Source organism: Neodiprion lecontei, chromosome 1, assembly GCF_021901455.1.
Source record: "Neodiprion lecontei isolate iyNeoLeco1 chromosome 1, iyNeoLeco1.1, whole genome shotgun sequence".
Classification (NCBI taxonomy): Eukaryota; Metazoa; Arthropoda; class Insecta; order Hymenoptera; family Diprionidae; genus Neodiprion; species Neodiprion lecontei.
The window spans coordinates 5339326-5351132 of record NC_060260.1 but is presented as its reverse complement, the minus strand read 5'-3'; the positions used below and the strand labels follow the sequence as shown (position 1 = coordinate 5351132).

At 33.6% G+C, this 11807-nt stretch overlaps 2 protein-coding genes across 11 annotated transcripts; one reads left to right on the top strand and one right to left on the bottom strand.

Moving 5' to 3' along the window:
- Window positions 1–9040, top strand: LOC107223772 (tyrosine-protein kinase Fer). Of its 8 annotated transcripts, none has more exons than XM_046745174.1 (16): window positions 1–139; window positions 420–661; window positions 1003–1176; window positions 1520–1616; window positions 1897–2092; window positions 2486–2623; window positions 2800–3009; window positions 3383–3536; window positions 3848–4018; window positions 4730–4957; window positions 5047–5223; window positions 5333–5546; window positions 5670–5822; window positions 5953–6075; window positions 6241–6363; window positions 6574–9040. In XM_046745174.1, exons 1-16 carry the CDS (start codon window positions 130–132, stop codon window positions 6711–6713), a joined length of 2550 nt encoding a protein of 849 aa, XP_046601130.1. In that variant the 5' UTR covers window positions 1–129; the 3' UTR covers window positions 6714–9040. The 8 variants fall into 8 exon arrangements, with proteins under 8 accessions (XP_046601130.1, XP_046601126.1, XP_015519058.2 ...); XM_046745170.1 differs by having other exon boundaries at window positions 3353–3536; XM_046745181.1 differs by having other exon boundaries at window positions 13–139; window positions 416–661; window positions 3353–3536.
- LOC107223755 (translation initiation factor eIF-2B subunit alpha) lies at window positions 8008–11786 on the bottom strand. Of its 3 annotated transcripts, none has more exons than XM_015663548.2 (8): window positions 11590–11786; window positions 11417–11518; window positions 10843–10982; window positions 10384–10500; window positions 10025–10137; window positions 9777–9921; window positions 9491–9616; window positions 8008–9243 (listed from the first exon to the last, which is right to left on the bottom strand). In XM_015663548.2, exons 1-8 carry the CDS (start codon window positions 11612–11614, stop codon window positions 9094–9096), a joined length of 918 nt encoding a protein of 305 aa, XP_015519034.1. In that variant the 5' UTR covers window positions 11615–11786; the 3' UTR covers window positions 8008–9093. The 3 variants fall into 3 exon arrangements, with proteins under 3 accessions (XP_015519034.1, XP_046601228.1, XP_046601233.1); XM_046745272.1 differs by lacking the exon at window positions 11590–11786 and adding an exon at window positions 11064–11272; XM_046745277.1 differs by lacking the exon at window positions 11590–11786 and adding an exon at window positions 11068–11272.
- Window positions 11787–11807: the final 21 nt, after the last annotated feature.

Below are 11807 nucleotides of genomic sequence, written 5' to 3'. Positions count from 1 at the left end.
CAACCGGGCAATGTTCAAGCAATAACATAGGAAATGTAGACCACCTAGTGAAATTTCTTGGAACGATGGCTGCCTAGCCGTAAACCGGATTAACATATTTCCCTACTTTCCAGGATAAGTCTGACATCTATGTTTTTCAGTAAGTACGTGTCGGTATTTTAGGGTAGAAGCATAAAAATTTATAATTTTGATTGTGTATAAATATAAGTGTTGATCTCAGCGATGGTTGGGTGGTAAATTGTGAGCCAATAATAAAGTGATGTAATTTTCATTTAGCTCGCTCGAATCAACAGCTCCATCTTACATTCAAGTGGTTTAATTGATTTCAATCACCTGCTGTCAAGTTGTATATTAACATACATACATAAATGTGCAAAAATGAATTTCCATTAATGTATTTTGTGTCAAATTGGAGTAAGACAGTTTCGAAGAAATTTCGGACATAGCAATGGGATTCTCGTCTAATCTCCAAGGGCAGGCTTCCCACGAGGCGCTCCTGGGTAGACAAGATGCTGAAATCAAGCTTCTCGATACAATGCGTCGATGTTTGACCAATAAGGTGAAATCAGACCGGGACTATGCCTCGACAATATCCTCCTTAACAACGCAAGGACGAAAAGTTGAACGCAGCGAAGATCTTGCCGGCAGTTTAATTGCGCAGGTACTTTCTCTCCTCATCAAATATCGCCCTTGTTCGAATTAATGCGCTGCAATGATGACGCTGAAATTAGCAGGTAATAGCCAGCAGATAATACGTGCAAAAAGCTTTCAGGAGATGAAGTATGGATTAAACGTGACAGGATTAATCAAGGAAGTTTCCTAAATATATTCCTGGATATTTTATCATTTGCTCATCCCCTGAAAGTCTTGGGACACAGATTACCTGCTTACTTTCAGCGTCGTCATGCAATGAACAGCTTCAATGCTCTATATATCAACGGGTATTTTATAGTGCGAGGCTTTGATTGCAATTCAAATTTAACTAAAAATATATTCTTCCAGAGCTGGAAGGATATAATGGATTCGGTGGAACAAAGCGCCAAACTGATCAAGCAGCAAGCTGATTTAATGGAGAGTGTTGTTGTAGAGCACATAAGTAGCCTCCATACGGAGAGAAGGCGGGCTCGTAAACTTTACCAGGAAGAACACACATGGTTAAACAATCAATTTCAACAGGTAAATTACCTGTAAACTACATATGACATGACGAAGACAAGCTTCCGTTCTTTGCTGTGATGACTAATTTATAACAACAATTGGCAACCTTAATGTACAATCAAAATTGAGTTTTCTTTATGAAGAATCTCTCGCATAACATTTGTACTAATTTTCGCCTTATTCTTCAGACTTGTCCAACAAGTACCAATTATCTTATAATTAGTAACAAATTTGTCATCATTGCTAACAAATCACTGGATATCTAACGTAAAGAATATTTGTGTAATACAATGTAAATGTGATAAACTTCTGTAATGTATACCACATTTATTCGCCAATTGTTTCTGTATCATCTGTGCAGTTAACCGACGATGTAGCTAGGAAAAAAACTGAATATCAAAAAAGTCTGGAGGTATACAAATTGATGAGATCTCGTTTTGAAGAACATTACGTTAAATGTAAGTAAATACATACAGTGAAAATGTAGCCACTCGCTTTCAATTGGTTATTCTCAGAATTTTAACAAGAAAATTAACATGCCCATTTCATCATCTGAGATTTTGCTTAACTGTTGACAAACTTACAACACAAAAATCACGTAACTCCCAATTGCATATTGTAAGCTATTTGCTCATGTCTGACATCTCTTTAACGAAACTTCTACCATGTATATATTTACAATATAATATGCTTTAATATATTCAATAAGTAAAAGTCACGATGATGATCATTCCATAGCGGGAAGAGGTGGGAGGAAACTAGATGAAGTTAGAGAGAAATATCAGAAGGCATGTCGAAAACTTCATTTGACTCACAACGAATATGTGTTACTACTTGGAGCGGTAACTGAATGTGAACACGATTTACGGACCTCTTATCTACCTAGTTTACTACAACGTCAACAAGCTGTTCACCAAGAATTTATCGTAACATGGTAAGCAATCATTTGTATCTTTTGAAAATAACACAAACGTGAGCATAAATATTTTTTTAAGGACCCAAGCTCTAGCAATCTTGGTGTCCTCACATCACTTATACATTTCTCACGTCCGTTCATGTCCACCAAATTAGAAGAAGAAGTTTTTTTTTTACCAATTCCTTCTTGTTTTTGTACCAAGCTAGATTAAAAATAATTTTAAAAAGAAAACATCAGCTTTGATAAAAAATGATATTCACAACTAACTTCATATATTTTATCGTAATTCAATACTTCGATATGTTTTACATGCCACAAAGTAATGAAAATAAGGTAAAAAATATACATTTTTGGAAATACGAGGTTTACTTTCGATATGTCGTTTATATTCAACTAGAATTTCTTTTGCAGGAAAAGTATTCTGCAAGATATAGTAAAATACTCAGACTTTACAACCGAAAAGTTTCTAGAAATTCACACGCGGATGGAAAAAGCTGTAGATACTATAAAACCTATTGATGAGTATAAAGATTTCATTGGAAAACATAGGTAAGATCTTAAAAAAAAAAAATCAACTGTTAATTAGAAGTAAATTGTAACTCACTTTCATGCATGATTTTAAAATTGACTAAATGTAAATTGTAACACCGCGTCTATTTGTCAATCACATTTTATCCACTATATTACTTTTTTTTTTTTTTAACATCTTCGTGCTTATTTCCCAGAACCCGCCCAGCATCTCCAATAAGATTTACGTTTGAGGAAAATCTTATCGACGACACATCTGGGAAATTGCTGCCAAACAAATTAACTGTTGATAATCTAACGATAGATTGGCTGCGCAGCCGACTCACAGAGCTAGAAACATCTCTCAAAACTACACAATTGAGTAAACAGGCTATGCTGACACCGCCGGAACCTATCTGTGATTCTAAGTATGTTTGAAGTATAAATCATATGGAATCGCGATGCATACTGTAAAATGAATGCAGTATCAGCTGTACCAATTAGGATGTTCGCATTTTAAATCAGGCGAATATACGATCAAACTCGTGTCAGTTTAAATTATTATTGAACTCAATATTCTTGGCACATTAAAATATTATATTTACGAATTATTAGATGTCTGCTAATTTTCTCTCTAGTTATTGTTGTTCCCAGTCTCTGTTGCAAAGAATTGAAACCGCATCGGAAGAGCTACTTCTGTTTGTATGGAAAAACTTGAATGCACTCAAATTTCAACACTAGTTTGTAAAAATTAAATATTATCTTGGACAGAATATTAAGTGTCGATTACTCACGAGAAAGGGAAGAGCTGCGGCAGCGATGTCAGGAGAAGAAATTACTGAGGCAAGCAGAAGTGATTCGAGGAGCCCTCAATGAACTTGGCTGCGAAGAATTACCGTCTGGTTGCGATCTCTCAATGGAAGGGTCTTTCACGGAACCAGCAGTAAACAACAAAGTAAGTTTTCTATCGCAATTACACTCTGATATTACATTCTGGTCACTATTTGTCATTAGAATTATCTTCTTACATCAGATCTATCTTTCACTTGAATAGACACCTGTAACAGAAGAAAAATCATCTCCAATCATATTTGAATCAAGTTCTATTATAGTAGAAAGAACATTCCATATCAATTTAGAGTGCTTAAAGTTTAAAGGTATTTATTGTCATTACTGATCAGAATTATATGTGTAATTTTTCAATTACAAGCAAGTGATATTTTGTAAAAAGGCTTGATTGAATGTTTAAACTCATTACACTTCCAGAGAAATACGGTTCCAGACATTGGTTTCTTTACATTGCGCAGGAATCAGCGTATTGTTACATTGTTAAAATCTCCATTCAAATCATTACCTTCGATAAGTAATGAAAAGAATGGCCTAGTTAGAGCAAATAGTGAGGGCCCGATGACACAGCGAATTGATACTCCACCGGTTGTATGTGCAACTGTTCATTTACTTTAACAAAAAATTGCGCATTGGATGAGCTTAAGCACCTTCATTATTTTTGCGACTATTTTTCTTTTTCTATTACAAATCATTTCATCAGTTTAATTCAACATCAATTTCAACCGTCATTTAACTAATCCTTTGACATGTTGACCAAATTTATTTAACATCTGATCTGCTTTCGTCATTTATTCTGTGTCTTTTAACATACCTGTTTTACAGTAGTAGAAATAATTTATACTATGAAAATTGTAAATGAAGAAAATATACTTTATGTAAAAAACGAGATCACACTTTTAACAACTGCTACTTGTTGTAAAGGTCGTCGTACAGCGTGCAATATCATACTGAATGGTTGATATGAAAGATGTCATAGAGCGTGAAATAAAATATTGAATGGCAGTTTGTTGTTCTGTTCGAAGCTTCTTATTTTGTGTTACTCAATAATTATTTACAGATATATTAAATCGCTTTTATGTGTATTAAAAACTCATATTTGATAGGCAAAATTTTGACTTCTCATCATTTAAACAAGTGACTTCGAAGCTTCAATCTATGTGTGTTATATACGTGGTCATAGAGTCTATCAGATTAGCATGCATTTTTTTATGGACTTTTGGTGGTACCATATGACATACTGGTACCAAAAATTGAAGTATGTGTACAAATGAAATAATAGATCTACACAATATATAACAGGTACCGCTACGTGGTGTCTGCAATTTAAGTAACAATCAAAAAGGTGGAGGAGGCTTGATAGAAGAAGAATGGTTTCATGGTGTGTTGCCTCGGGAAGAAGTTGTGAGACTTCTCGTCAATGAGGGTGACTACTTAGTACGAGAAACTACAAGAAACGACGAGTGTCAGATCGTACTTTCAGTTTGTTGGGACGGACATAAACATTTTATCGTACAAACCACATCTGAGGTAACAATGCTGTATATGAAGACTTGATAAAAGCATTTGAATACTTGTTAAAAATGATTAACAACTATGTAACGAATTCTTGACTTTAGGGACACTTCAGGTTTGAAGGTCCTTCGTTTCCGTCAATTCAAGAGTTGATAGTACATCAATGGCAGTCTGGATTACCAGTAACTAGTCGATCTGGTGCTATTTTGAGAACGCCCATTTTAAGAGAACGGTGGGAACTCAATAATGATGATGTAGTTCTTATAGATAAAATAGGCCGAGTGAGTTTACTATTCTACTTTAGTTTAGTTACTTTTGAAGAAAAAGCAAGTTGTGATGATTTCTTACATTGACATTAAAAAAATCACTACATAAATATTAATCTTCTAGGGTAACTTTGGCGATGTGTACAAAGCTCAATTGAAATCATCGAAAATCGATGTAGCAGTTAAGACGTGCAAGGTAACTTTACCGGATGAACAAAAAAAGAAATTTTTGCAAGAAGGACGGATTTTGAAACAGTACGACCATCCGAACATTGTTAAGCTCATTGGAATCTGTGTACAGAAGCAACCTATTATGATCGTTATGGAATTGGTACCAGGTATATCCCAAAAAATACCAACAAGTTACTTTACGTACAAGCATTGAAGCTGTATCCGATATATTTTCAATTCTAAGTTCATCCTATTTTCCTTCGCAACCTACAGAAACATGTTCTTTTTAGGTGGTTCACTCCTGACCTACTTGAGAAAAAACGCAAGCACTATAACTCAACGTGAACAACTTAGAATGTGCAAAGATGCTGCTGCTGGTATGTGCTACTTGGAGTCAAAATACTGTATTCATAGAGATTTGGCAGCCCGAAATTGCCTTGTTGGTAAGTAGATTGTAAGACCGTTGGTACTTTTCAGTATACACATATCATCAGCATACTTTGAGGTGCGTGCAAATTACATTTTTAATTATTGAGATTAACTTTCTTACATTTTAATTCGTAATCCCTCTAGGCTATGAGTCTATAGTAAAAATATCCGATTTTGGAATGTCGCGCGAAGAAGAAGAATACATTGTTTCTGATGGCATGAAGCAAATACCAATTAAGTGGACAGCGCCAGAAGCATTGAATTTTGGTGATTATTACACTGTTTATAAGTTAGCGTGAGAATACAGTTGTGACTGGAAAGAAAATGCGGAAACTTGATTTTCGTAAATCTCAGTCATAACAAATAGCTTTTGTCTAGCAATCAAATAAAATACTTATACTTATATAGACGACTAAATTAATTATCTTACAGGCAAATATACTTCTCTTTGCGATGTTTGGAGCTATGGTGTCTTGATATGGGAAATATTTTCCAAAGGAGGAACCCCATACAGTGGCATGTCAAACTCAAAGGCACGAGAGAAGATTGACACGGGTGAGATGCAATTTCTATTTATATTGTTTTAATTTCAATGATTTTTTTTTTTTTAAACATAATCTTTACCCCTCCCCATGTGACATGCACCTTCTTTAAAACCAAATCCTCCAATTCTCTTGATAGAGCATAATATCCATGAAGATTAGCAAAAGCTATCATACATACATTAGATTCAAGGATTTACATAGATTTGCATTATTCTTAAAGGATATCGAATGCCTACCCCAGAAGGTACTCCAGATGAAATTTACCGGTTAATGTTACGCTGTTGGGAGTACGAGCCAGAGAAAAGGCCACATTTTGAACAGATATACACCGTTGTTGATACATTGTCGCAAGCACTGTAATGCCTAATGCAGCCCACTTGTAACATCTGACTACGGAAAACATTAGAGCTTCTACCGTAATAATTCACCTTATTACCCAAATGACGGGTTTACCAATTATAGGTTCCTTTATACATGACTTCTTTTGCTACTCAAACACACACACTTATCTACTTATTTGTGTATATTTTAAGCAAGCGTGCTCAAGTCGAATCTAATTCACTTCTTGTGAAAGATACTACGACGGTATGAGAATGTGAATATAATTTAATTGGCCTGCATGGAGTCTCAGTATCACCCCAGCAAAATGAGAAAAAAATTGATTAGTCGCGGTTATATGGGGTTCACCATAGTTTTGTTTTCATTGAGGTGCATTTGCATCTACTCCAATATAAAATAAAATATTTCTTCATCTGATTTGAGCATGATCTTTCAATACAACGCAGCTTTTAAACAGTGTGTGTAAGATATTGTTTATTACTTCTGAGCTGCAATATTCGTCTGTAATAAAAGTAGAGTTAGGTTTTTTTTTTCTCAAGTAGTATGTTAAACAATGACAAGGTGAACTAAGAATTTAAGTTTTATATTTTTAATTTCTTTCAGCTACCATACTAATATTATATAATGCAAAGATTTTTCTGATAGGAGATTTTCAATAAAATAGAATAATAATTACGCTGCTAATTATGGCATCCATATGTACGTAGGTTAAGGAAAAAGCAGCTTATTGTTTAAGTATTAAAACCGTATTTCTCGTGATAATATTTGCAGCTATTTTTGAAAAACTTTTACCCACAAAATTGACTTAGTTTTAAATACTTCAGGAGATTAAATTTTTTGATAAAATTATTACATTTTTATATCTTCCACATTAATTAACGGAAAAATAGTACGATTCTGTGAACATAATACAGGCGTTTTTTAGTTTTGTGAATGTAAGTAACATTCTGCAAAGCGAAATATTTCTTTCAAAAGTATATGTTCAATTTAATAGACGTCTATCTAACCGCGTAAATTATATGTCAGCTTTCCATGCATCAATTGCTTTAGAATTACACTAAAATAGAATCTTTTTAAACTCGAATTTCAAAATAAATCGCCGAATCCCAGAAACATTGCTAAACTGAAAAAAATGAAGACAATATTACTGCCATGTAGACTGTTTAGCTCCCGTTGTGGTGCATAAACTCGGTTGAGTCTGCATTAAAAATTTCATTAAATGTACGCTTAGCGAAATTCTACTGAATTTCTTGATTAATATGATTTTTGAATTCTTCCAGTCATTTATTCATATATCTCATTTTTCCTTGAAATGCAAGAAAATGACGTTCAATATTTTAGAACAAGTCCAATAAAAATGTATAAGTACTTTGAGCATCAGCCGTTGTTGCTATAAATGTTGATAATAAATAGTGGTCAAGACATGTCGCCAAATTATGTATTAAAACAAGAATAAACTGAATATCAAATGTAATTCTATTTGCAATAGGGCTATACTACTTCGAGAACCTCTGCGCAGGTAGAAATCATTTCTATTTGCTAATTGGAAAGGTTGACAACTGACTAGCGCGTTTGTATTATTTAATAATGTTACTTTACATCTCATTGATATTAATAATTTACCATTGTTGGAAGAAATGATTATTGATATGTTATAAGTATTTTAAATATCAGACGCTATCATTCTTATAAGTTAATGTCTATTGCTGTGCAATATAAAAATCGTTTCTATAGAGTATATTCTTTAAAGTTGCTAATCTGAATATGGAATCAGTCAACTAGGAAGAAGTTATGGAATAATGTATATTGTTTTATTCATATATGTATGTGAATTACAAATGAACAAAATAATGTACGTGATTCTATATACATATGTACGTAGATTATCGTTTTTATTATATATATAGCCATTACAGGCAAGAATATAGTCAGTTGATGTTCATTTAATTGTTAAATTTTATTCGTTTGATAAGTCTAACATTGATGGAATAAAAAAGCAATATTTTAACAAGAAAACCATGCTTTTATCTTCAAAGATGTTAATTTATTTAGTATTCCATAACCAATCCGTACGTTAATTTAAAAAATTCAACGCTTCAACTGATTCGAATTTATTTCTACCTGTACAAAACATACATAGAAAGATCTGGTTGTAACTGCAATCATATAACGGAACTTTTTTCCACTAACTAGGACTTTGTTCACGGAGAGAATTGAATGAATTTTCGTAAACCTTCTTAATATTCAAGCAACTCACGAATCGAATACCCCATAATAAAAATTTGGCATCTAAAATGAATTTGAGTCTTATATGTATCTCGTATTGCAGCCTTTAGAGTATATTTCAATGGTGACGTGAAAAATAGTAATCCCTGTGAATGCAGGACAAAATTGTTTCATTTTATAAATAAAGTTTAATAAGTTCGTCACTAACAGCAGATGGAGTCAGTATACCAAGATCAGTGAATAAAAGATTTATATAAGATGGTGGAGTGTAATCAACTAATGGATGTTCTCGGTGTAGATCCTTTTTCAGTGTACTTGCTGTGTACTGTGGGAAAAACATACACGTATAAAAATACTTCGTATATGGTTACACTTTTTCAATTTATCTCAATCTTGACAACTATAATAAGTAGATTCTAGCACACGTGCATATCGCGTGTCGACATTGTCAAAATAGTATCATTCGCCACTAAATTTTGACTGATTCATAAATTTAAAACAATAAATCAATGGTAAGAGTTTGAAAAGCAAAAAGAAAGTAGACAATAGTTTCTCCCACAGTTTAAACTCACTTTAAATTCGTTGGGGAGATCAACTTGATTTAGAGGATATATTCGAGAAAATTTATAACTTTCAGTCAGGACATAAAAAGGTTTCTTGATCTCCCGAGCACACATCGCCATTGTGTAAGTTCCCACCTGCAATTAGAGAGTTACGTGTTTTTTTTATAATTTTGTGTAAAAGTAATGGAAAACTCTACAGATGCAGTTTTGTTCGTTGCATCTCAGATCATACCATGAATACTACCTCGTTTATTACTGTTACATAATATATTACGTCGACAGAACTTATACTTGCTTTATTAATTATTCCACCGCTCTCTGCAACTCCCTCAGCTCCAACCATTACCATGTCAACTTGCTCCATAATGTAACCCATTGCCGAATCAAGTATTAACGTACATGGCACATCCAGGAGGGTCAAGTCTTTGCACATTTCCTTGCTGTACATGAATCACGTTATTCATATTTCTATTGGGTCTATGGTAAATTATAAAATGTTGTGTGATATATACAATGTTAAAATTTTATCAAATTATAGCTCACCCGCTATTGTTTGGGAAAGACTCCGTGACATAAACTTCGAACCTTTTATTACTAGCTACAGCTTCTTTCATAGTTTGTAAAACAACTCTGGATTTGGAATGTGTCAATATCCTCTATGCAAAATGAATAGTAATTTAATTCACAGTAGTTGAGTTGATAGTGTTAATTGTACTGAGTGCAAATTTCTACGTCAGATGTGTGTACAAATGAATTCTATTTTACACATTTTGAGAGCACAATCTAATTAGATTCTATTCACACTATATACGTGAAAATTTGTATCTTATTTAAATATTAATCAAATCATCAGAATATCATCCTTAGAGTCAGTAATCACCGAGTGAAATTCTTTTACTTACCGAGCCATCTATTATAAACTGTGCAGCCAGTTTAGCCACTTTACCACGTGCAGCAAACAACTTATCGTAGAAAAGCTTCCCCCGCTGAATCATAATCCGTTTACAGTCAGCAAATGGCTGCATGTAAGAGCAAAATGAATAAACTATACGTGTATGGTAAGATACTTGATTTGTTGTATGTTTATAAATACGATTTTTTGAGAGCAGATCAAATAATACAAATGTTATATCCTGAGTACCATCCAAATACTCTTATAAAATTATTGTTTTTTTATACCCTTTCTGTCAAAGAACCTGCTATGACTTGAGTAAAATTGATTAAAAACTGATTGTGTATTATCTACCATACTTATTTAAAATCCTATCGATCGAATGAAGTATAAGTATAATTTTTTAAATCTCGGGTGAACATTCTCTTTATTTTAAGTACGACTTTCTAAATTAAAATAAGACACTTACAGAATTATCCAATGTGGCCAATGTAATGAAACGGAGGAAAAGCTCACAACCCGAAGCAATACCAGTAACAGGATGATCGGTAGATCGCATTGTATCTACTGCATTTTGCAGACACAAATGGAGTTCCTGAACTGTTTCCGCTAAACATAATAATACACAATCAAATAATGAAGAAAGTATAGCCTCATGAAACCATAAATGGACGGAAATTCCATTTTCACCTACAAAGCAGCATAAATTTACAGCCTTAGTCTTTGTTAGTTGCATTCACTTTGTTAACCCTACAGCTCGTGACTGAGGTCCAAACGCACCCCACACAAACTTTAAACGATGCTGAGTGCGACTACCGCTACGTGGTTTTCAGACTTCGATTGGGTTTTCCATTATCTAAATCTAAATAAATTCAGATTTTTCGTACACCATTCTCTTCCTTATGAAAAAACGAAGAAAACCATGCATGAGGAAGTTTGTTTATCAGCATAGGACCAGTTTTGTCATGCGTTTGAAGGTAATAAAAAATAATCATGAGTAGTAGGGTTAAACATCATTATTGAGACTACGAAAAATTACTCACAGTCAGAGCGTTCCAAAACTTTTAAAAGCGTTTGTATTGCAGCCATTCCTGCTGATATATCGCTTTCATTCTTCATAATGCGGTTAAAAAATATACAGATATCTGAAAGTGTATTTAAATAGTTCCTTAGTTGTTGGTTAAGTAGGCCATATTTTTAATCAGTATCTAAATACCTTTTTGATTCATACTGTCTGGCATTTTTCGAAATGTTATCAGCTATCGCGACTCTTCCAATACTGAAGTATTATTGTAATAAAAGGCGAGAAAATAAATCACCAAACATCTGTGCAGTCGAGACAATTTGAGGTTAACGTCACGTATTTATTGCATGCTTAGAGCTGCTCCATTCCCGTTCACCGTGTCCGTGATCCATAATTGATGATGCAATCGG